The 25,183-nt window shown below is 54.0% G+C and overlaps 1 protein-coding gene across 2 annotated transcripts in view; it reads left to right on the top strand.

The window, feature by feature from the left end:
* Tfeb (transcription factor EB) overlaps nt 1-24,398 on the top strand; it is a 51,992-nt gene extending 27,594 nt beyond the window's left edge. The window contains exons 2-9 of one of the 2 annotated variants that reach the window (XM_038343963.2): nt 17,171-17,399; nt 17,480-17,734; nt 18,147-18,227; nt 19,967-20,087; nt 20,180-20,236; nt 21,107-21,182; nt 21,643-21,790; nt 23,316-24,398. In XM_038343963.2, coding sequence (XP_038199891.1) covers nt 17,193-17,399; nt 17,480-17,734; nt 18,147-18,227; nt 19,967-20,087; nt 20,180-20,236; nt 21,107-21,182; nt 21,643-21,790; nt 23,316-23,795 — 1,425 coding nt within the window. In that variant the 5' untranslated portion in view covers nt 17,171-17,192 and the 3' untranslated portion in view covers nt 23,796-24,398. Of the gene's footprint in view, nt 1-17,012; nt 17,400-17,479; nt 17,735-18,146; nt 18,228-19,966; nt 20,088-20,179; nt 20,237-21,106; nt 21,183-21,642; nt 21,791-23,315 lie in introns of those variants that run through there. The other variant, XM_038343962.2, reaches the window with a different exon arrangement.
* Nucleotides 24,399-25,183: the final 785 nt, after the last annotated feature.

Raw genomic sequence — 25,183 nt, 5'->3', positions numbered from 1 at the left:
TGACTGACGCTTACATTCTTGCTTCTCGGGTCCCCTCAGGGAAGTCAGCTCCTGTCACTGGCTCGTCCACAGCTGGCCCTTCTAAGCTTAAGAGCTGGCAGCTCAGTTTCAGGCCAGATTCCTACTGGCTGACAAAGAATGTAGCTTTAAATAGTTTATTTGGGAGGATTCCCAGGGACTACCTGGAAAAGTAGGGTCCAGAAGTCCTGGAAGGGCAGGGAGCTGATAAGGTGCAGGTTATGGGGGTGTGTTCTTGGCCTCCTCTCATGGGCGGGTCTTAGATCATGCTCTGAGGTTATCCAGGGATGGCTTGGGAATGTGGGGGTCACTGGGCCAGATACTAATGTCATCGCCTCTGGCTGCATATGATAGTGCTCAGGTGGACTGCTTGGGGCCACACATGGCCAGGGGATATGGCCCTCAGCAGCTTCTGCTGGACTCACCCAACCCAGCCAGGTGGTCAGGCCAGCCCTCTTTCCATACTCCCTTTGGCCTGTGTCCAAGGTAGTCCCTTAACCCTGGGCCAGTCACCCTGCTATAGTCAGTGTCTAACAGAGGTGGAGAACCTACAAGGTCCCATTAACTGAAAGTGGAAGCTGGCAGGATCTTCCTTTGCGAACAAATATGTGTTTACTCCATTCCTGACACTGGCTAGTACTTTCCTAGTCCCACCAAGTGAGAGAGCCCTGGGTGTTCTATTTTCACGTAGAAAGATGTGTGGCTACACTAGGTGGCACATAACCTGCAGCCAACAGTCCCCCTTTAAAGAGAAAAAGATGATTTTTTTTTGTTTTTTAAGGTAGGGTCTCTCTATGTAGCTCTGGCTATCCTGGAACTCACTACATAGCTCAGGTTGACCTGAGTGCTGGGATTTTAGGCATGTGACACCATGCCCGCTAGCAGTCCCTTCCAACTTCTTGAGATGGATGCAGCAGCCCTTCTTCCTTTCTTTTACTGCCCCTGCCTCTTCTGTGGGACCATGGCTACCTTGGACTGCCCATTAGTCAGTGGAGAGTGGAGCCTTCTGGTGCCCCTCCCTTTGTGTGCCCAGCGGAACAAGATGCAGTCTGTGAAACATGATGTGGGGGGATTGGTTTTGCAGAGTCGTCCCTGATCATTCCTAGTCCGCTTTGAGGAGAAGGGTCAAATCTCTGGTTCACCTCTGCCTACCCTAGCCCCGCCAATCTTGGGTTATGGCTTCCTCCTAGTTGGGCCAGGTAGAGAGAGCTAAAAGAGGGAGTGGCGGTTGTGGGTATGGCTCAGTTGGTAGAGTGCTTTTCTAGTGCGCAGAAAAGTCTGTGTTGGATCCCCAACCTGTAATCCAAGCCCTTGGGATGTGGAGGTCAAGGTCGTCCTCAGCTCTGTAGTAGGTTTGAAGGTAGTGTGGCTACATGAGAGGCCCAGTAAGAAAGCCCCAGTGCGAAGCTGGTGAAGGGCTGGGGCTCGCCATGCATCCCCCTTGGGCAGGTGCGCCGCATAGATTTCTCCTCGCTGTCACCTGCAGCTCTTCTCTTTTGATGTTTGGTCACGGTTTGCATGTCTTGGTGGTGGTATTGGGCACATGCCTGTCACTGTGGGCCACCCATCTCACCGCTGACACTGTTTACTAGGAGTGTCTGATTTCCTTACTCACTGATACAGGTGGCCATACTTGTTCCAGGCCCAGCTGAGCTGGCCAGGTTCAGCGGAGCTTCTGCTCAGGAGCCATAAGGTGGGCCTGTGCTGGGTGCTGCTTTCTGGGCCTCTCTCAGGTTTGGGCTCAAGCATGTTCCATATGTGGTGAATCTGCTTGCTGGAGTCACGCAGGTTTGGGCTCAAGCATCTTCCATATGTGGTGAATCTGCTGCTGGAGTCACACCCCTGTGAGCAGAAATGTGACAGTTCAAAGTCCTGGAGGAGGCAGAAGGACATGGGGAGAACGATAGTTACCGGGGGCAGGATGCTACCCCCACCCCAACATGTGGTCAGGGTTCTTCTTCACCACCTAGGAAGCACAAAAGGCTGGTGTTTAAGGACCAGCAAAAGGTAGAAGTGGCTGAGGAAAAAGACTTCCATGTTCCTCTCATACCTGCTTGTGGCCCCAGGGGAGAGCTGCAGGTGGCTGGCCAGGATGGAGCTCTGCTGTGCTCGCTGCGAGGAGGCTGATCTGGGAGGGTCCTTTCACCTCAGTAGAGGAGAAGGTGGCTTTCAGGGCAAGTGTCCTCTGGCTTCCTGGTTGGCGGGCTGGAGAGGTCAGAGTGTCCAGGCAGTGCAGGTGAAAGGCAGCTGACATTCCTGGAGACACCCAGGTGGGCTAGCCGAGACTAGCACCCTGACGAGGGAGCCTCCAGGCCTTGGTGCCCTGTTGACTGTTCCTGGAGCCAGCTCACACTTGGGTAGGGCAGGAGAAGAGGGTGTGGAGCCAGGGAGAGAAAGGCCCCTCTGCTGAGGGTTCTGAACCACTGCTTGTGGTCGTCCAGTGGCCTCAGTCCATACTGGCCACCCTCTCCTGCCCCCACCGGGCGTGAGTCAGATCGAAAGCAGAAGCAGCCAGACACTGTGCCGGGTGAAGCGAGGCAGAACCAACTGTGCTATTTTGGAACCTGGTTAATTCCCCCCTCCAGCGCCACCACCTCCTTTTTCTCAGAGCTCCTGTCCTTTCCTGGTCCTCAGCACTCTGCCTTCCGCAGGGGACAGTCGGGATGGTACTTGGTTTTCCCTGGTTTGCATGGCGGTGGTGTTAAAAATTCTCCTGTCCGAACTCCCTTGCTGGCTAAGAGGGGCTAGCTTCTAGGGGACTAGTCCTTGGGTGGGTGCTGGGGCAGAGTGCCCCCTCCTGGCGGGAGCTGGCAAAGGCTAGTGACCCTGCCCTGCCCTGCCCTGCCCTGCCCTGCATCTTTCACCAACTCTCAGGCCAGCTGTCAGCTGTCACTCCCAGGGTGGGAGGTGATAGAACTTCAGGTGGGAGCCTGTCCCAGAAGTCAATCTCAGAGGGGTGGGGGTGGGGATTTCCAGACCCAGAGGGAAGATATTTTAGGGTCACAGGCCTTTTCATAACCTGTGAAATCACTCTCTGAAACGGTCCTAACTGACCCCCATAGTAAGAGTTTTTTTTTTTGTTTTTTTTTTTTAATTAAGAATGGTAGGCCTTTGCAGGGTTCTGGTCCCATACTTTGGGGTTTCTGTAGTGTCCACATGACTTAGTGTCTCAGAAGTCCAGCCTGCAGTGGTGAATGAGGTCAGTGGGATGTGGGATGGGGTGCTGGTGGTGGGGGTGCTAGAGGTAAGAGCGGTCACCTGTCCATGGATAGAGCAGACAGTGGCCTCTCCTGAATCGGTGTAGCTGGAGACAGGTATGAATGCCACTGTCGTTCGTGTGTGTGTGTGTGTGTGTGTGTGTGTGTGTGTGAAGTACTGAGCATGGCCGCCTGTCAGGGGACCCTGAGGTGACAGTGCCACTTTGCTGTCCATCTTTCAACAGCCTGGCATGATGCCTCTCTGTCTCTTGAGAGTGAGGCCCCATCAAGCAGGTAGCCAGTAAGAACGTGGGTCCTTGTCCATCTTGGGTGAGTGGGAGTGGCGTGTGGCCGATGATGGGGGTGATAGCACTGTGGAGGCAAGAGGAGCTCCTTGGCCTGCTGTGTGAGGGGGAGGGGTCTTAGTGCCTGAGGCTCCGTGTATCTCAGAGTCCTCTGTCTCAGAATTATTCTGCCTTTGGGGTGTGTGTGCTTGTAACAGGGAGTATCTGTGGATGTAGTGGTCTGTGTGAGCGGGTTTCTTCACGCAGTTAGTCCTGACTGAGTCTCAGTACCATCTCAACTGCTCTTCTGCTGTCCCCGAACACTGGATGTGTGTGCCTCGTGCGCTGGGCCTAGCCATGGATGAAGCAGCCAGCCACCCACACTCCAGCCTGCATTTGGCTCGAGTTCATAGTGGAGATTATTCCTGTCCTGTACCCTTCTAGGGGCTGGACCACCCGGGTCTGACCTCCTTCTTGTCACCAGTTTTCACCCTTGATATCAGGTGACCAAATCCTCAGAGGTTAGCGTGTAAAGTCTCTTGGTTTACTGCTGCACAGATCCGGGAGACTTGCTACAGTGAATCTTCAGTCTCTGGCAGTCTGGGCCAAGCGCTGAGGTTCTGCCCTTCCAGCCGGTGCTCAGGAGTGTGAGGGCTGTGGTCTGTGGCGTGTGTGTGTGTGTGTGTGTGTGTGTGAGAGAGAGAGAGAGAGAGAGAGAGAGAGAGAGAGAGAGAGAGAGAGAGAGAGGATTTCATGTAGCCCATGCCACCCTTGAATTTACCACGTACTTGAGGATGACCTTGAATTCCCGATCCTCCTCCCTTTACTTCCCAAGTGCTGGGGTTACAGGCATGCACCACCACTCCCTTAAGATCCTGTGCTGAGGGACGAGGACATACCAGGCCCCTAGCTAAAGCTAGACTCCAGCTGGTGGACAGGCAGGGAGCTGACACTCTCACAAGCACATCACCCTCTCACCTGCTCCAAGGAAGACAGCTTTGTTGCTGTCTATTTACAGATACGGAAACTGAGGCTCCAGGAGGTTATGTGCCTGTGTACAATCGCACAGCTTTGAAGGGAGGGCCCAGAACACATGTACACTCCGCTGAACCTCAAAACCCAAGTAGATCTCACTACATCCGGGTTCTCATGCAACTGTTGGGGACTGCAGTGTGAGGTGTGGACCACGGCCTTTGATGGGAAGGAGGGATAGAGGAGCACAGTTCTGGAGAGAGAGGGCTGCTGTCATGCTCCCACCCTCTTCCGTGTGTACGTCTGGGCAGCACATGTGTGTGGGTTCAGAGAGCGATGCTCCGTGGCCTACGTGCTGTGTGATCTCAGGCATGCCTCTGCCCCTCTGTTGCCTCTTCTGTAAAATGGGTGTGTCATGCCCCTGTCACAGGTTGGTGGGGTTGTTTGGAGGATTAAGTCAGCAGTATGTGGCAGCTCAGAACGATGCTTTGTATGTCGTTAGCTCTCGGTGAGAGAGACGATTGACATGGCTGTGTCTGTTCAGGAGTGTTTTCTCCTTCCGGTCCCATGCCTTGTTTGTTTGTTTGTTACTACAGGCAGAACCTGGCTGTTGCAGTTAGGAAGCTGTTTCTGAAGCTCTCATACAAAAGTATGAGGAAGAAGTGGGGGTGAGCAGAGGCTGGGGGCCAGACCAGGGGTGCTCTGTGGATCCCTACCAAACTCAGGGAGTGTGACAGGGTGACAGTGACCCTGAGGGCTGTTAGTAGCCCAGGAAGATAGAGGGAGGCCTGAATAGAGTTAGGCCTTGGACCCAGAGCCAGAAGTTGCTATGAATTTGACAAGGAGCTTTCCCGGCCCCAAGAAAGGGTTCTAAGAGGCTGGGGTGAGCCAGGCAGCTTGGTCCCTAAGACCCTTATAGTTCTGGAGAAGAGCTAGAACCTCGGGAAGTGGCAGTGGATTGCAGCCCCGACTCTATCTGTCAAAGCCCTGCTGTCAAAGCCCTGCAGTCCTACCCACCATGTATACCAGACCCAGCCTTGAGCGCATCCATGCTGCCTGAATTTTCTCTACACCAGACCAGGCCGGAAGGAGTCTCTGAGGGGCCCATTAGCTTGATACAGGGAGCCGAGGCCCAGAGAGCAGGGTTCACCTACCCACTGTGCATCTTCCACGCTACGCTGGCCTTGGGTGAGCTGGAGCCAAAGTTACAAATAACTTGCCATTGTGAACACAGTTGCTTCTCGCTGCAGGGGAGGCACAGGTGGCTGCGTTGGCACAGACAGGGCATTGGTAGCTGTGGTCTTGGTTTTGGAGTCCCCCTCATCTTCCCTCAGAGCTGGACTCCCTCACCTCTCGCATCAGCTCCTGTCCTGTGTTGGGCATCAGCTCTCTGACTCGTGTGATCATATTCTGCCTGACACTTTGGTATGGCTTCCCCAGGCATTAATGGCCTGAGAGCCACATAGATAGTCCCCAAGTCCTGGTCTGTGTCTTCTTGGCTGGAAGGCTTGGAAGGACTTGAGTCTGGTGGTGTCTGTGAGAGCCAGAGGGTTGGTGCCCAGGCCTTTATAGGGGCTCTCTGTGGGGCTACTAAGGGGAGCATTCTGGGTAGGTGGACAGGACTGGGGGTACAAGAGGTAACGGTGGGGAAGTTCTCCTGCTGAAGGTAGTGGTGACGTCCGCTCTGGGGAAGCTGAGCTGTAGACTTGCTGTGCAGTGTGAGATCAGACAGGCCACTTTCCCCTGAGCTTCAGTTTCCTCTTTTGCTAGAGTTGCTGTTTGTCTCATGAGGTGTCTGTGGGGTGTACACAAGGCCCGATATGGGCCATGTCTGAGGCCTGACATGTGGGGGGCACTCAGAAGTGTTTGCAGAGCTAGAGGAGAGATCTCTGAACATGTGGGCTCTTGTCAAGCACAGCGCGAGCTCGGCGCCTCCCTGGGAAGTCTGCTGAGTGGACAGGGGAGGGGTCCTGACGGATGTGAAACCTGCTCTCGCTGTGAGCTTTCTTTCTTCTAGAAAAGCCCGGGAGCCTGATGGGTGACCGGCAAACGAAAGGACAGAACACAGCGAACACAGCCGACACTTGAGTGGCTGGGAGCCTGAGGTGCAGGGCTGGTCCAGTCCCTTGGTCCCACTCAGCCAAGGGGCAGGTGGCATGCCAGCTAAGGGACAGGGGAGAGGGAGAGGGAGGATCGGCAGATGCAGGTGAGCAGGCAGAGATAGGGTCTGTGTGGAGGCTGAGTCAGAACCAAGGACTTTTCTCACATCCCCTCCCCACACTTGCGTCGGCTACACATCCTTTTCCTGCCTCCCCATCTTCCCACTTTCAGTGACTCTCCCTATGAAGGAGTCCAGCTGGTCCCTGAAGGTCAGGACAGGCGTCTATGGTCTGGGATTGCCTTTGAAGCTGTTCCCTGTGTGCCCAGTTGCTCAGGTTGCCCCGGACCCACAGGCTGGGCAGGCAGGAGGTGCCAGCTCCCACTCTTTCCTGTGGGATGGGAGCTGAGGCCTGGGTTGATGAACCTGTGAGAACTGGAGGCCACCACAAGGCTGATCAGAAGCCATGCTCTGCTCCTAGCCCCTCCCTTTCCTTCCCTTCCTACCCCTTGTCTTTCTGCTCTGGCCAGGGCTGGAAGCAGGGCTCTGTAAAATCCCTGCTACTCCCAAGGCTGAGCAAGAGGGATCATGCCCCAAAAGAAGGCTGAGTGAGGGAGACCCGGGGTTCAATTCCCTGTACCTCAGAAATAAAATAGAAACAGGACTGGAGAGATGGCTCAGAGGATAAAGTCCTTTCCTACAGTCAAACCCCAAGAGCCAGTCTGCGTTCCCTGAACTCCTGAAAATGCTAGATCGGTGCAGTGTCCTGCCTGTAATTCCAGCACCAGGACTAGGCGGGGGCAGGATGCTAGACCAGCCCATAGCCGTGAGCTCTGAGTTCAACTGAGAGACCTTACCTCAGTGATTAAGTGAAGAGAGCGACCGAGGAAGACCCCTGATGTCAGCCTCTGTCCTGCATACACATGCACATGCCACACTCATACACACACACATATGTACACCACACACTCATACACACACATCCACACCACACACTCATACACACACATATGCATACCACATACTCATATGCACACCACACACTCATACACACATACCACACACACATCCACACCACACACTCATATACACACATCCACACCACACACACATCCACACTACACACTCATACACACACATATGCATACCACACACTCATATGCACACCACACACTCATACACACACACCATACACTCATACACACATATGCACATACATCCACACCACACACTCATACACACACATCCACACCACACACACACGCACACCACACACCCGCCCACATACATGTTAGAAGAGAAGAGCAGAGGCAGGCCCCTGACCACCCCAGCCTCTACCAGCAGTGGACCCCACAGGCTGAGCTCCCTGTGGTCACTCACTGTTCTTGGGATGGGTCAACCTTTCCTATACTCATGTTTGCTCCGGGCCCCATTTTTTGGAGTCACTGCATGTCTATTTCTGGACCTGCAGCTGTCACCTGTAAGGGTCAGGCAGGTCTGTGCTAAGTATTCCCACTCAGCTAAGTAATAGCAGGCCACATTCTGCATGACAGCCCCGAGTGTCTTGGAGACCAGTGACTGTCAGCTTAGATGCCATAGGTTAGCCTGGAGAGGCCTTCAGGGTGGGGCCTTGGGGGGTCCCCTCAGGTGCCTGGGGATGCCCTCTGTTTACCTCAGAGTGGGGAGTGCAGGCAGGCGAGGCCCAATGTAGACGTTCATGAGCTACATGGTTCAAGTTTGTGCATTTAAAAATGACATTTACTTGTTCGTCAGGGGGCTCAAGACCGCCACAGTGCGCATGTGGGAGGTCAGAGGGGAGCGTGCATAAGTTGGTCCTCTCTTTCCTGTGTCCTGGGAACTGAACTCGCGCCATCACCTTGGCAAGCGCCGTTACTCCCTGGCCCCAAATCTGTACGTTTTGCTAGGGTCGATTAGGCATCTATAAACAGAAGAAAGACCCAAAGAATGGCAGCTCTCAACTGCCTGTAACTGCCTGTTGCGGAGGATCTGATGCCTCTTTATGGTCTGTCTCCATAGGCACCTGCATGTACTGGCGGACGAGCAGGCATACACACACATACACAGAAATAAGAATATGTAAAAGGGTATAAAAATGGGGCTAGAGAGATGGCTCAGAGGGTATGAGCACTTGTTACTCTTGCAGTGGACCTAAGTTCAGTTCCCAGCATCTACATGGTGGCTCACAACCATCCATGACTCCAGTCCCAGGACGTCTGACCACTGCAGGCATCAGGCACGCATGTGGTACATATACATACATGCACATTGATTGTTAATTAAATACATCTTTTAAAAATGTAAACGTGAACACCACTGATCGCATCCTATTTTGGTACAAGACACATTCCAACTAAATAGTGCACAAATACTGGGGCCTTCCACCCAAACAGTGTGCAGTTCCCAGGTGACGCCAGTGTGCTGTTCTCCAGGGTGGGAAGAAGCTGAGAGTCTTGTCACTACTCTTCCTAACCTCTGGGAGCTGCTGGCCGGGTGCTGGGATTGTAATGTGCATTGCAGGTGTCTCCAATATTCTAGCCCCAGCCTGCCTGAGAGCCTAGGGAACTGGGAAGTGCTCTTCTGCTTCTCTAAAGCCCCTTGCTGTGAGCTTCATAATGAACACAAACTTTGGAAGGAAACGGTCTTCCAGAGGCTGCTTTCTGCTTGCCTGGAACCCTGATTGTGTGGGGCAAACTGGAAGGCTCCTCTTCCTCAAAGGGGCTTAGGCTGTGGAAATAGCAGTGGCTCAGGTAGTCAGGCACGGTGGCAAGCATCTCTAACCCCACTGCTAGGGAAGTGGGAAACGGAGATAGGAGGGTTCTGAAGTTCATTGGTCAGCCAGTCTAGCCTATTGGGTAGTTCTGGATCAGGGAGAGACCAAAGGAGAATGACTTAGGAACATATTTAATGTCAACCTCTGACCTACACATGCGTGTGCACATACATGCAGGCACATCTATGTTCACACACACACAAGAAGAAAGCTTATTCAAGGACATTACCCGTGAGCTCAGATACAATGACAGTAACAGCTTGTGTAGTGGTTTCCATAACCAGGGTGTACGCTGTAGAATATCTGGCTCCAGTTAACAAAACCAGCCTGATTAGTGGGGAAACTGAGGCAGACATTGATTGAGTCAGGCCCAAGACTGACACTTGAACCTTCTGCATTCCTATCCCAAGCCCACAGTTCTTTTCTATCACAGAAATGGCCTCGTCTTGGGGTATGGGAATTGTGTGGCCATCCGTGCTAGTTTGCCCCTCCCCTTGCTCTTTTGGGACAGGGTCTCAGGGAGCCTAGATTGGCCTTGAACTTCTGATCCTCCTGACCATGCATGCTGGGCAAGTTCTCTGCCCGCTGAGCTACATTCCTGGCCCCTGCATTGTTTCTTCTTGCCACCGGGCCTTTCGGCAGCAGAGGCTGCACAGAGAAGAGAGAACACCCTCCCAACCTGGAACCCTCTCCCCCGACTCCTTCCTTTCCTTCTGGTGTCCATTCCCCTGCCCAGGCACCCAGTCAAGAGGCCTTTGTCTAGGGTCACGGTTTCCTCGGGATTGAGCCTGCAGCCCCCACACAGTGGGTGGCTGTAGCAGAGTCGAGGGAAAGAGCACCCTCCCACCACAGAGGCAGGCCTGCAGAAGATGACTTAAGCAGGCACCCCAGCTCTGGGCTCACACTTTGCGGTTTCAGCTGCCAGACACGTGTTTTTCTGGGAATGCAGGAAACTGGCCCTGCCCTTTGAAGAAGGGTAACTATGTCTCTTATGGTTGCCAATTCCAGACTGTTGCTGGACACCTTCCTGGCTCTGGGCTATATGAATGAGATCAGCTGCCGAGCCCTTTGATGGGTATGGTTCTTCTTCAAGGGGACTCCTAAAATCAAAGGTGCCCACCTCAGCCCAAAACAGGATGGGGGTGGTTCCCAGTCCAGGGAAAGCTGACCTGCCAGGACTCAGCCCTGATAGCAGCTCTGAGGCCTTTATGCCCCTGCCTCGCTGTCTGTCTCTGTGATGCAGGGACAGACATGCACTGTTGAGAATGAACTACAAAATTAAATCAGATTGGAGCTCCAGTGTGAAGGTGCTCACTTGTAATCCCAGAAGCTGGGAAGTGGAAGCAGGAGGATCAGGAGTTTGAGGTTACCTTCAGCTATATAAGGCCAGCATGGCTATAAGAGACCCTGTCTCAAACAACAACAACAAATTAGGTGGCTGGAGAGATAGCTCGGCAGTTGAGGCATTTGCTGCTCTTTCCAGAGAACCCAAGCTTGGTTCCAGCACTCACTACAGGCAGCTCACAGCCACCCATAAATCCAGATCCACCACCCTCTGTTGGTTTCCTTTGACATATGAACACAGGCACGCACGCATGCACACAATCTTTAAAACACACACATCCACTGAACACCCATGCACTTATTGTCCAGAGAAACCAGTCCTAATTTTGTGTATTTCATTCCAAGACATTTTCCTGCCCATGTGTCACACACAGTGTACTGCAAACACAGCACGCCATCAGGAGGTGACAGCAGATTTTATATAAAATTGTGCATTTGTCCCTTCACATAACCTCATGCTGTCTGCCCTAAACACATCGGAGGGATGAACCATAGTTTTCTGAGCTGCCCTGGTACTGGACTTTGAGACTTTATCTTTATTTTATGTTTTTGATTATTTTGCTTTCATGTATGTCTGTGTGCCTGGCACTCACAGCAATGAGACGAAAGGATCAGATCCCCTGGACCGGGAGTTATAGACAGCTGTGAGTCCATACGTGAGTGCTGGGAGCGAATCCAGGTTCCCCAGGAGAGCGGCCAGTGCTCTGAGCTGCTGCCTCATCCCTCCAGCTACTTTATTGTTTTAGATAGGCTCTTGCTATCTAGCCAAGGCTGGCCTCAAACTTCTACTGTATCTTCCTGTTTTGATTCTGGAGTGCTGGGAGCACAGGAGTGAGTCACCATACCCATCTTGAGACTGTTGTATTTTCTACATAATGTATACTGACTGTATGTTTGCTTACACTGTTTTCCACATTTAGAATTACTTCCTTGGCCTAATGAACATCTGTAATAATAATAATATAAAAAACACCTTTATAGTGTGTGTGTGTGTGTGTGCGCACGCGCTCACATGCCACAGTGTATAAGTGGAGCCTCAGAGGACAACTTGTAGAAGCTGGTTTTTCCTTGTGAATTCTGGGGATCAAGTTCAGGTCCCCAGGCTTGGTGGCAGGTACCTTGGTCCTTTGAATCATCTTGCTGGCCCCCAGTTGCTTTTGAGTGACATCGTGGACTTGCTGAGGTCCGGAATGTTGGTGAAGTCAAACTGTTTGCTATTCCTTCTCAGCCGTGCAAGTTTGGCCTCCCTCCCTCAGTGAACTCCAGAAAATGAAAACAATTAGGAGCGAACGAGCAGCTGGACCAGTGCTCATAAACTAGTCAGCCTGTGTCACCAACACCTGCAGCCTCGCAGACCATTCCTGGTCCCCTCCCGCAGAGTTGCCCTTTCTCCCTCCCAGGCAGTCCCCCAAGGCTAACTGCAGCTTGACTTCTCACACAGTAGACGCTTTGTGCCTGCTTTTGAACTTTATATTTGTAGATGGAACTTTGTGCATTTTTGGTTTTCTGTTGTTGTTATTGTTATTGTTATTGGTGGTGGTGGTGGTGGTTTTTTGAGGCAGGGTCTCTCTTCGTAGCCCTGACTGTCTTGGAACTGCCTATGTAGACCAGGCTGGGCTTGAACTCACAGAGATCTGCCAGTCTGTCTCCTCTGCCTCTGCCTTCTGAGTGCTGGGATGGAAGGTATGCACCACCACACCCAGCCTGGCTCCAGGGATTTCTGAGTCTGGCCTCTATATGACACGTCAGTGAGGCCCGCGGCAGTGGAGTGTGGGGTTGGTGTTGAATGGCCACACACAGCTTTTTTTCAGGGGGGAGGGGAACCTGGCCGGGAGCTTGTTTTGTAGACCACGATGGCCTCAAACTCTTAGAGATCTGCCTGCCTCTGCCATGGATTTCGGTTTTGAGATACAACTTTTATTTTATTTGTTTATTATTTATTTATTTATTTATTGAGACAAGGTCACATGTGTTAGATTCAGATTCTCTATGTAGCCAAAGATGATCTTAAACTTCTCTGTCCCCCACCCCGCCTCTGTGTGGTGCAGTCACAGGCAGGCACCACCTACCATGCCCAGTTCATGTGATGCTAAGGACCCAACCCAGGGACTGGGGACAGAACCCAGGGGTTTGGGACCGAACCCAGGGGTTTGTGTGCTAGGGAAGCCTCTACCAACTCAGCTTCATCTCCAGGCCCAGTGGTCCAGTTCTTAAAGGCTCTACCAGCAAGGCAGACAAATTCCCAAGAAGCTGGGTATGGGTGACAAACACCTCCCAGCACTGGGAGACTGGGGCAGGAGGATCAAGAGTTTGTAGCCAGCCTTTGAAAGTTTCTTCCAACACAGCATTGAGAGGCAGTTCATTTGGTGAAGCATGCTAAGCACACACGGAGCCCTGAAGTGGACGTCCGGCAGCGCACAAGGCCAGATGTGGTAGTGTGCACAGCTGGGAATTGTATCACTTGGGATGAGGAAGTAGAAGTGTCAGAAGTTTAAGGTCATCCTCTGCTACTAGCGAGTTCAAGAACAGCCTGGGACACATCAGTGCCTCTGCCACTCAGGTCCCCACTTGACTTAACAACCATTGCTCTGAGTAGGGCAGAGCTCGGGCCTGGCAAAAGGACCTTGGGGGTGGGGGCACTCCTTTTTAGAGATGCGTTCAGACACGATCAGGATCAGGTGGGGCTCCCTCCCATAGGCCTGTAGAAGCCAGCTGGCCTCACACGAGTCACACGGGAGGGTACATGCCTCCTAAGTGGGGGGGGGGGGAACCACAGAAACAGGTTCCTCTCCTCCACCCTTCCCCAGAGGTGACCACTTGGAAGCGTTTCAGGTGCCAGGGAGTCCAGAAGAGTATATTACAAGTAGAGGTGGGAGCGGCTGCCTTCTTCCTTCTGCTGCTGAGTGACTGCGGCTCTGGCCAAGCCATTCGGTCTCCGTGCCTCCGTTTCCTTCCTGTGGATACCTAGAGGGTAGTCCTCTCCTGGACCATCTTCCAGCATTGTTATCCTTCTCCTTCTACCCTTCTCCCCATCTCCTGCCTAACTGGGCTAAAGCTGTCCATTTTATTCTGTAGTTCTTTCCTCCTCCTCCTCCTCCTCCTCCTCCTCCTTCTCCTCTTCCTCCTCCTCCTCCTCCTCCTCTTCGACTTCATGGTGTATCTTTGCTGTCTTCTTTCCTGGACACAAGACTTTCCCTTGACATCTCTGTCCTCCCATCCTGACTCCCACCCGTCTCCTTAGGAAAAGCTCTCCACACTCAGATGTGTGGTTAGGGAAGTTCACACACTAGTGCGGGTGGAAGCGGAGGAGGAGGAGGCAGGGACCCTCTCTCCTAGGTGCTGACCGCTGCAGGGACTTCTCCGCTCTCACCGCACCTCCCTGGGATCTCACAGGAACTCAACTCTGTAGACCAGGCGAGCCTTGAACTCAGAGATCAGCCTGCCTCTGCCTCCTAAATACAGGGGTTAAAGGTGTCTGCCACCTTGCCTGGCCCATTGTTTTGCTCTACAGAGACCAAGAAATCAAGTCACAGAGAGTTTTGATAATTTCCCCAGGTCACTCAGCCAGTGAAGGCCGTCTGTGGGCCTGGGGGCTCACCTGGTTGTGACTAAGCCATCTCGGCTTTGGGCTGAGGCAGTTAGCTGAGGACCTAGGCAAATGACAGCTGGAAGTACGTGGGCAGAAGGGGTTGGCATTGCCACGGGGAGAGGCAGGGACTTTCTGGGGCCACTGTCTCCTCCCTTTAGGAGGTGGTGGTATCTGTACATAGTAGATCCTGTGGGTCCCACGTTCCTGGGCTTGCACAGGGGACCCTTTTCAGGCTTTGAGGGACAGGAAGGGAGGGGCACAAATATTTGGACTGTCCCTGTCTCCTGGTTCATTCTGGCTAGCCCCCACTGAGGCTGGTCAGCATACAGGGTCTCTCCTCCCCAGTACCCATAAACTCTTGGCCCTTACCCATTCATTCTCCCAAGCTCAGCCGGGGAGGCTAGAGTTTGGCCATCAGGAATATGGGATACAGTAGCAGTAGCTCTGTCCGGGAGGTGCTAGGAATGGGAAAGTGTTTTCTGCCTGCTTCCTCCCTCAGAAGTCACTGGTACCCACCCCACTTAGCTAGACTCTCTGTTCACTCCATCTGCCTGGATTGAGGCAGAGGGGATTGTTGAATTCCACGCCCATTTCACAGACAGGGAGCTGAGGCTAATGCAGCCAGAGCATGGCCTATTGGGTCTAGCACAGTCCTTGAGGTAGCCAGGCCAACTCTTTGTCAGGGGAACAAGGGACTCCTTCTCCCTAACCCTCCCTTAGCCGGCTGGCACGGCCAGGCCCCTTGGCCCCCACTGGCCATCTGAAGTCGAATTGTCCACGGAGGGGAGGTTGCTGGCTGCCTAGTGGATGTGTGCGGCTGCATCTGGTCAGAGCCAGGGGTCTGTTGGCAGTGTGGTTAACAGGCTGTGGTGTGAAGACTGGGACACCCCTCTGTAAGAGCTGGAGCCGTGCTGGTGGAAGGCAGTGAGGGCTGCAGCTGGGAACTGCTACGGAATGGGGGAGGGTGGAGAGTCAGAGCCTGAGTTGTTGGGGGCTGTCCTGTCGACGTGGGCTGCTCAGGCCTTCGCTGGGCAGCTAATGGAAGATGGGGGGAAGGCTGTGTGCTACAGTAGAGACAGGATGGTAGGCACCCTCACTCCATTAGGGAGCTGTGGGAGATAGTAGATGGAGCACTGGTTGGGAACCTGTGACCTGGGCTCCACTTCTGCCCCAGCTCCCCAGAATCTGGGGTGTGTCCTAGCTGTGTCTCACTGCCCGGTGCCTTTGTTTCCCTTCTTCATGAGAAGACCATGGTTTGTGGTTGAGCAAGGACTTCCCAGCATTGCTGACGGAGGCCTTGGATCCCAGTTTGAAAACCCTGGTTAGATTGTGCTGATTGCACACCCAGACTGCCAGGCTGTGCGCAAGCCACCCCGCTTTTAGTGGGCAAAGAGGAAGATGCTGTTTACAGAGGAAACTGAGTGAGGCTTTAGGAGGTTAAGCAGCTTGCCCAAGGTCACACAACAAAGAAGTGAGAAGCCGGGCTCTGAGTCCACCTGCCTATGGGAAAGCCCTCTCTCTTGCCAAATCCCCCCCCCCCCCCCCCCCCGCCGACTGATCTCTCATGGACTCGGGTACCCCAAGCCCTGTGCCTTTCAGTCTGGGCTGTCCTTGAGAAGTCACCGGGTTCTGCTCTTTCATTTGTGGCCCAGTGAGAGGAAGAGACTGGCCCAGTGGCCTAGGGAGAGTGCAGGCCCAGTTTGGGGACTCACTGGGTCTCATCCTCCCACCTCCCAGCCTAGCTTTGGGTGCCTCAGTCACCCTTCCCCACAGTGGGTTAAGCTCCGAGCTCCGAACAGTGAGGAGCCTGAAGTGGCCCTTCTGCACAGGACTAGCCCTGTCTGGGGGCCCTCCTTTCTCTCTGAGACTGTGGGATCCAGGAGCTGGGGGGACTACGTGTCCAGTGTCTGACACACGGATAATATCCATTCTCTCCCTTCTCCTCCCCATTGGTGTCTACCTCCCATGCTGGAGGCTAGAGGCCGAAGGTAGGGCAGTAAACAGATGAAATGTGTCCCCTCAGGGGACGTGCATTCCTAGTAAGGGACAGACAGCAAATACAATAACAAACTTAAGCCAAAAAATGCCCCGTCCTAGATGGTGGCATCTGATACAGAGAAGCAAGGCATGGGGAGGGGATAATGTCATTTTAACACAGTGGTCCCGAAATGGCACCATAAGGTGACATTTGAGTATTGGAAGAGGTTAAGACGTGAGCCTTGATGGTATTTGTAGAAAGAATGTTCCAGGTGGAGGGGACAGCAAGTGCAAAGGCCCCGAGGTGGAAACACGCCCTGGGTGTTTAAAGGCTAGTTTAGGGGGTGTGGCTGGAGTGGGTAGAACAAGGGGGGGAAGCGTGTGGGGGTGGGAGATCTGAGGGGGGCCATGAAGTCAGCAGATTTCAGAGAGCCACTGCAGCTATGTCTAAGGACTTAGGCTTTTGCTCTGAGTGAACGGGAGCCATGGAGAGTTCTTAGCAGAGAGCAGACAGGAACTAGCAGCATGGTGGAGCTTCTGGCAGATGGTGGGGGAGGAGCCACAGGCATCTGGAGGCTCCTCAGGCCCTCAGAGAAGGCGTGGCACGGGCTGGGCTAGGGAGGGGCAGGAGAGAGGATGGAGCTGAGGCCAGGTATGAAATGCTCAGGATGTGGATGTGACGGAGGGGCGTCAGGTGGGCTCCTGCAGTCACTCTGGTCTAGGAGTCAGGGAACTTGGGCTCATGGCTCAGCTTGCTCAGTGTCCTTGGGCAAATCCCCTCTGTCAGGACTCAGTTTCTCCTTCTGTTCAGTGGGAGCAACCGTACTTGTGCCAGCCCACATTTAAAGACTATGAGGAGGAGGAGGACTGCTTCACGGACCTGTCTCTTCTCGACTGCAGGGAGCCCGAAACAGCAGCTGCCATGGCATCACGCATCGGGCTGCGCATGCAGCTCATGCGGGAGCAGGCGCAGCAGGAGGAGCAGCGAGAGCGCATGCAGCAGCAGGCCGTCATGCATTACATGCAGCAGCAGCAGCAGCAGCCGCAGCTGGGAGGCCCACCCACCCCAGCCATCAACACACCGGTCCACTTCCAGTCACCACCACCTGTGCCTGGGGAGGTGCTGAAGGTAGGGCCTCTGCCTCCACTGATTTTTGTCCTGCTCTATGAGTCCCAACCCCTCTACAGCTGTGCCTTCCCCTTCCCCAGGTGCAGTCCTACCTGGAGAACCCCACCTCCTACCACCTGCAGCAGTCCCAGCACCAGAAGGTGCGGGAGTACCTGTCGGAGACCTACGGGAACAAGTTTGCGGCCCACATCAGCCCAGCCCAAGGCTCCCCGAAGCCCCCACCAGCAGCATCCCCTGGGGTGCGGGCTGGACACGTACTGTCCACCTCAGCGGGCAACAGTGCCCCCAACAGTCCCATGGCCATGTTGCACATCAGCTCCAACCCTGAGAAGGAGGTGAGTGAGGGCTGCCGGCTTGGTGTCTGTCAGCTGTGGAGCTCTGGGAAAGTGTGGTTTTGGTGGAAGAAGTGGAGCCGTGTCTGCAGGGAGCTCCAGTCTGAGGGAGACAGTCCTGCCTCCAGGGGGCCCTATTCTGAGGAGAGTTGCCATCTTCTTGTAAGCTCGGTGATAGGGCAGACTCAGAGGAAAGCCCAGTGCTCTCGTAGCCCTGGATAGGTGTGTCAAGAACTCCCTGGCAAGGGATAGATCCTGGGGACAAGCCTAAACCAGCCTTAGGCTCAGCCATAGGCCCTTTCTCTGGTTCATATCCTCCTCTAGAGGAGTAGGTTGGGTGAGGTAGTGTTGGGGTAGGTGGATGGCTGCCTCTCTTCAGGTAGGCCATCCCGAAATGAACTTTTCTCTCTTCTAGTTTGATGATGTCATTGACAACATTATGCGCCTGGACAATGTGCTGGGCTACATCAACCCTGAGATGCAGATGCCAAACACGGTACTCTTGGGCTGGGGTTGGGGAGACACACATAGTGGTTCCAGAGCTGGTGTCTGTGGAGGCAAGACTGTGGCAAAGACTCAGGACTCTGAGTAGAACTGAATCAAGGAAGACAGGCTGGGTATGGTCAGTCCAGAGCTCGGGAGGCAGAGGCAGGCAAATCTCCGGAAGCCCGAGGCCAGCCTGGCTCCATCGTGAGTTCTAGGACAATTGGAGCCACATAAGTGAGGCCTTGCTTCAGAAGAAGAGAAGACAGGCATGCCCCAGCCTTGGCCAGTGTGTGTGATGGGGTGGTCTCAGGGAGTTCCCTGAGTTGGGTAGAGAAGAGGCTAGAAGAACCTTCCAGAGCAGCAGTGTGTCCATAGGGAGTCAGTCTGTCTTGAGCGGATCATCCCCTCCTCTGCTGTGTCCAGGGCTGAAGGTTTGTTTTACTCAGAAGGGCTTGCCTTGTCCCCAACCACAGGACCCTTCCCTCGGTCACTCTTGTCTGCGTGACCATTCTAAGGGTCTCACTGACTTGGGTGGGGAGGGAGAGGCCTAGGTAGCAGATGAGGAGCAGGCTTGGATCAAGAGTTCTGGACTTTCAGTCATGACCTTGGGAAGTTCCTCCTCCCCCCATTTTGACTCCCCTGTCTACTCAGCTGCAAAATGGGGTAATACCATTTACCCATAAGGTTACAGGGAGATTAGAAGGGAAGAAAAAGAGGGTGGGGCCAGAGAGATGGCTTAGTGACTGACAGGTGAAACTGCTCTTGCACAGCCCATGCTTGGGAACTCACCCACGTCGGTGACCTGCAACTCTAGCTCCAGGGATCCCAGGCCCTCTATGGGCTCTGTGGCTGCCTGCACAAACCCACATTTGGACACAGACATATACATAAAATTTAAATGCAAAACTAAAAAAAAAAAAATAAAAAAAGAAGACAAAATAGAGGGCGAGAAGAATTAGTTTCAAGCAGGCAGACCTGGAGCCACCGCCTCTCGGGGCTCACCTGCCAGAGGCTGGAGCCACTGCCTTCCTCGGGGCTCACCTCCCAGAGACTGGAGCCACCGCTTTTCTTAGGGCTCACCAGCCAGAGGCTGGAGCCACCACCTTCCTCGGGGCTCACCACACCGCCTTCCTTGGGGCTCACCAGCCAGAGGCTGGAGCCACCACCTTCCTCGGGGCTCACTTCTTTGCTCGGGTCCTTTGGCTTGAGTATTGCCATGCCGCCGAGAGAAAGTCCTGGTCCGAGAGGATGTCAGTCTGGTGACATTGCCAGGGCAAGCAGGAGGGAGAGCCCAGTTTAGACCTGTTGCTCATAGCCACTGAGGCCAGGAAACAAGGTTCTCCAGTTAATTATCCCTCTATGGCTCCCATTTACACAGTGAATCTCTGGGCCTGTGGCTGGCTCTTGCCTGGCTCTGTGTAGGAACCAGTGGATCTTTTTCTGCCCTGCGACAATGCTGTCCGTACTGCTGCTCTGTTGAATTCCATGCTCTCAGAAGAACTCAAACTCCCAAACGAATTGAGCCCCTCCCTGTGGCGCTTAATCCCTGCATTGGTTAGGTTCCTCTCCACCCTCCGCCCTGGCCAGGGGCTCTTGAGGGCAGGGCTGCTCTGGGCCACACGTTCCTCAGCACACCGAATCCTGGAGAAGGGGCTTAGGGGTAATTTTAGCCCTTCAGGAACAGCTGCTCCTGGCACCATGGGTCCTGGCGAGGACTCACCAAGTCCCCCTCCGCCCCTTCCTCCACAGCTACCCCTGTCCACCAGCCACTTGAACGTGTACAGCGGTGACCCCCAGGTCACAGCCTCCCTGGTAGGTGTCACCAGCAGCTCTTGCCCTGCTGACCTGACCCAGAAGCGAGAGCTAACAGGTACTGCCATCCTCTCCCCTATACCCTTGGGGCTCTGGGGTCCTTTTTTCTCTCTCTCCTTCCCACCACCTCTCTCTTTCTCTGGCCTCCAGATGCCGAGAGCCGGGCCCTGGCCAAGGAACGGCAGAAGAAGGATAATCACAACCTAAGTGAGTCCCACCCCTCCCTCACCTGACCCTGCTGTGAAGCCAGCGTCTGCCTCACTCCCCACCAGCCTCCCTGTACCGTCTCAAACTACCCATCTTTCTGTCCCCTTTCACAGACCAGCGGTTCTCAACCTGGGGGGTCACAGGGGTTTGCCTGATCCTTCCACAAGGATATCCTGCTTATCAGATATTTATATCATGATTAGTAACAGTAGCGAAATTACAGCTATAAAGTCGCGATGAAAATAATCTTATTTTCATTTTTTTTCAATGAGGAAGCTTGAGAACCACTGCGTTAGGTCTTTTTAGGAAAATGGGAGGAGCCGCTGGGTGGAATTTTCTTGAATTTTCCAGTTCACTGGATTTCATTCTTCAGGGCCTCAGGCAATAGGAGTGGAAGAGATTGCCCCAGGCAGCAGCTCTTTTGCTAAAACTGACTCCTGACCCTGCCCCCTAATTGTCTAAACTGTACCCTGACCCTCCCCAGCCTCCAATCCCAACCTGCAGGTCCCTCTTTCCTTTCTTTCTTTCTTTCTCTCTCTCTCTCTCTCTCTCTCTCTCTCTCTCTCTCTCCCTCCCTCCCTCCCTCCCTCCCTCCCTTCCTCCTTCCTTTTTGTTTCTTTTTGACACAGAGTTTCTCTATGTAACCTGGCTGTCCTGGAACTCACTCTGTAGACCAAACTAGCCTCATACTCACAGAGATCCCCCTGCCTCTGCCTCCCAAGTACTGGGATTAAAGCACCATACTGAGGCTTGAGTCCCTTTTATTCTAAACTAAGATTTTCTATGGGGTGCCTACCATCCTAGGTTGGGGGCTTCTCTTAGGTGGGCTCCCAGTGTTCTAACCATGCCCTCTGAAATCTTAATCTGTAGTTGAGAGGAGACGCAGGTTCAACATCAATGACCGCATCAAGGAGCTGGGAATGCTGATCCCCAAGGCCAATGACCTGTGAGCAGGTTTCTGGTGGGAGGGGAAGGGTCTGGGCTGGGCAGAGGCTGCAGACATGATCAATTGCTAAAGGCAGTGATGGAGGTCGCGTATTTGAGAAGAGAATGTTACTGCCTCTGCTGGGTCAAGACAGCTTCTGTTGGGAAGGAGACTTTGGGGTAAAGGGGGGACTTCCTGGAGAAGGACTCATGCTGGGAAAGTGGGTGAAAGACCCTGAACTGATGGAGAGGCGAGAGACGCTGGGCAGGAGTGAGAGCTGAAGGCAGGAGATGGGCTGGGCAGATTGCTTGGTCCCAAGGATTAGTGAGGAGCTGAACAAATTTCCATAGACAAATCCTCTACTCAGGCTAGGTATGGGGAGGGGTGGAAGCAGCTGGGACTCTGAACCAAGCCTAGTGTTAGGGGGACCTGGCCGGGCCTCTGGGTGCTCACCTCTGACTCCGCGTGGTTGTGGCTGCAGGGACGTGCGCTGGAACAAGGGCACCATTCTCAAGGCATCTGTGGATTACATCCGGAGGATGCAGAAGGATCTGCAGAAATCCCGAGAACTGGAGAACCACTCTCGGCGCCTGGAGATGACCAACAAGCAGCTCTGGCTTCGCATCCAGGTCTGGCCCTGACTTCGGGCTCCTTGGGTGGCTTTCACTGATCTCACCCGGTTCCCAAGTCCTGGGGTGGGGCATAAATTCTGGCCATCAGGAAGCTGCATCAGTCAGGATGTGATGCCTCAGTGAAATGAACCCCAGTTCCTCCCGTTCCCTGAGACCCTCAGCCTGCAGTCCACACTGGGGACCAGGCAGGTCTGTTCCTCTTAAAGTCAGATACTCATGTTTTGCCCCACTTCTCAAAAAAAAAATTTAGCTGGGCGGTGGTGGCACACGCCTTTAATCCTAGCACTCGGGAGGCAGAGGCAGGCGGAGCTCTGTGAGTTCAAGGCCAGCCTGGTCTACAAGACCTAGTTCCAGGACAGGCTCCAAAGCTACAGAGAAACCCTGTCTTGAAAAAACAAAAACAAAAACAAAATTATATTCTGAGAGATGGGATTTCTCTTTGTAGAGCAGGCTGCCCTGAAAATTATAGTCCTCCTGCCTCAGCTTCTCAAGTGCTGGGGTTGCAGGAATAGGCCACCATCCCTGACTCTGCAGGTCTCCGTAAGGTGCCAGTCACCTCTGCTCACATATCCTTGGGCAATGGAAAGTAGACCCTGCACCTAACCTCCAGGAAGCAGGAATAACTGCCCTGCCCTGGGTGTCTGGGAGGTAGAGTAGGTCCAGGCAACGGTGGCAGTCACCTGGGCAAACTGAGGAGCAGGGCTGAGAGTCAGCCCCCACTGGAGCTGGGCCTCTTCCTGGCTGTATCGAGGGCCCCCAAGGCTGGTCCTCTACAGTGGTTCTCACTGACGCTGCGACCATGAATACAGTTCCCCCTGCTGTGGGGACCCCCAACCACAGAATTACTCTCATTGCTACTTCATAACTGTAATTCTGCTACTGTTATGAATTGTAGTGTAAATAATTTTTTGGAGATAGAGATTTGCGAAAGGGGTCGTGACCCACAGGTTGAGAACCACTGCTCTAAACATAGGCTTATTAGACCATAGGGTTTTTTTTTTTTTTTTTTTTTTTAGTTTTTTTTCTCTCTGTGTAGTTTTGATGCTTGTCCTGGAACTAGCTCTTGTAGACCAGGCTGGCCTCGAACTCATAGAGCTCTGCCTGCCTCTGCCTCCCGAGTGCTGGGATTAAAGGTGCGTGCCACCACTGCCTGCCACCGCTGCCCACGGACCACAGGCTTTAACCTTTATTGTTCCCACCTAAGCACACAGACAATTGAAGTGAAAACTGAATTTTGGTGGACTAAACATCCTTAACGCATGCCGTGCCTTTTGGCATTCCCACCTCACTCAGACAGGTCTATTTCAATTTAAAATTTTGAGAGAAAGCTGACCAAGGTGCTCTGTGTTGGCTCAATAAGCGGCCGACCAGCTGTGGCTTGGAGAGGGATGCTTTCTTCTCCAGCCGAGACGTTCTGTGCTCTTGAGTGTAACTGGAGGGGCGGGTGAGTGTGGCGGATACGGGGAGGGCAGGCCTGGTGCTGGCATCACATGTCTCTTATTGCTCCTTCTGCTCCCCACAGGAGCTGGAGATGCAGGCACGGGTCCACGGCCTCCCCACTACATCACCATCCGGAGTGAACATGGCTGAGCTGGCCCAGCAGGTGGTGAAGCAGGAACTACCCAGTGAAGACGGCCCAGGGGAGGCTCTCATGCTGGGGCCTGAGGTCCCCGACCCTGAGCCGATGCCGGCTCTCCCTCCTCAGGTCCCACTGCCCCCAGCCGCCCAGCCACAGTCCCCTTTTCATCACCTGGACTTCAGTCACAGTTTGAGCTTTGGGGGTGGGGGTGATGAGGGGCCCACAGGCTACCATGATCCCCTGGGGACAGAGCATGGCTCCCCATTCCCCAACCTGTCCAAGAAGGACCTGGACCTTATGCTCCTAGATGACTCCCTGCTACCCCTGGCCTCCGACCCCCTCTTTTCTACCATGTCCCCTGAGGCCTCCAAGGCCAGCAGCCGCCGGAGCAGCTTCAGTATGGAGGAGGGCGATGTTCTGTGACGTTGGCTGCCCCTGTGCCAAGGAGCAGGGGCTGCCTGGGGGCTGGGAGGAAGGGGCAGAACCCTCCTATCCCTCAGGCTGCACTTGGTGTGAAGTAGCCGCCTACCCTGCCTCTCCTTCCCTTTGGTCAGCCCCTGTTTGGACTTAGTGCCTGCCTGGCTGCAGAAGGGCTAAGCCCTGCCGCTCGGCTTAGAGCCTCCTCCTCTGGGGGCAGTACTATGAATTGTGATGTGGAAGAGCAAGGGTGAGGTGAAAGAATATGAGGAATAAGAAGAAACCCTGGTAGGGGAGCCCCTGCCTCGGAGCCCGGGCCCCTCCATGAAGGACATTTTGGAGAAGGTATATATAAGAAGGATCTCTGAGGTAGCAGCTGGCCTGGGGGTGCCTAGGCCTGCCTTCCTGGGACTAGATGGCGCCCAGCCTGTCCCCCAGCCCGACACTTCCCCCACAGGTGGGGCACCCACCCCCCTTTGGTGCTAACAGCTCTCCCCTGGCGGTATGAGGGTGGGGTGGCCAGAAGAGGAGTCTGGGTTCAGGGTGGAGAGTACCCCCGCCTCCAGACCCCCCACTTCGTGCCTTTAGTAAACACTGTGCTTTGTATTATTTGTCCTGGCTCTGCGGTGCATGCGGCCTCAGCTCACAACAAGCGGGAACCAGCCCAACGGGCCCCATCCCGGATCCAGAATTCAAGCGCGCCTTGAGTAGCACTGACTCCAAGAGAGGAGAGAGAAACTTTTGCTGCGCGAGGCTGGGGGAATGTGTCTCACTGAAGCCACGAGGTGGCGCTGCAGCCATGCTGGTCCCTCAGCTCCTGCAGTGGTCCGAACAGTTATGCTGTAGGGTCTGCTCCCTGCCGCTTTTCTAGGTGTGTTGCTCTGGCTGGCCCGTCTTCTAGTGGGACCCTCAGCATTCTTCCCCTGTCTGGGTAGCTACAAACCAGCTGGAGATGACTACCAGGCTGTGTCTTTATGGCTATGGGGAAATGGACCCGCTTGAACTTGTTTTGGAATAGATGGGAGCAGAGGACACTGGCTGGGAGTCTGCTCCAGCGCTGTACGGTAGTGGGGTTCTAGGACACCTTTGCTCCGGATTCTGGGGTGTTAGACCTTTTGCCTGGATGTGGAAGTGAACCTGATACCCCAGCAGGACCTTTATTGGTTTTGCTTGGTTCCTCGATTTTCAAGGCTCTTCTGCCAGGGACCAAAATGGCTTTCTCTTCAGAGGGTCCCCAAAGGCCAAAGAAGCCTAATTTAAAAAAAAAAAATTAAACCCAGTATGAAAATGACTAAGAGGGTAATTTCCTCTTCGAAGAACAAGAGATCAAATCAACATTCGAGCAATTAACGTGCGGAGAAAGGGCGCCAAACGGTGTGGGCGAGGTGGCACTG

The sequence above is a fragment of the Arvicola amphibius genome, chromosome 9 (assembly GCF_903992535.2).
Source record: "Arvicola amphibius chromosome 9, mArvAmp1.2, whole genome shotgun sequence".
In the NCBI taxonomy this organism is placed as follows: Eukaryota; Metazoa; Chordata; class Mammalia; order Rodentia; family Cricetidae; genus Arvicola; species Arvicola amphibius.
Note: the sequence above shows the minus strand (reverse complement) of the source record. Positions and strands in the feature narration are given on the sequence as shown.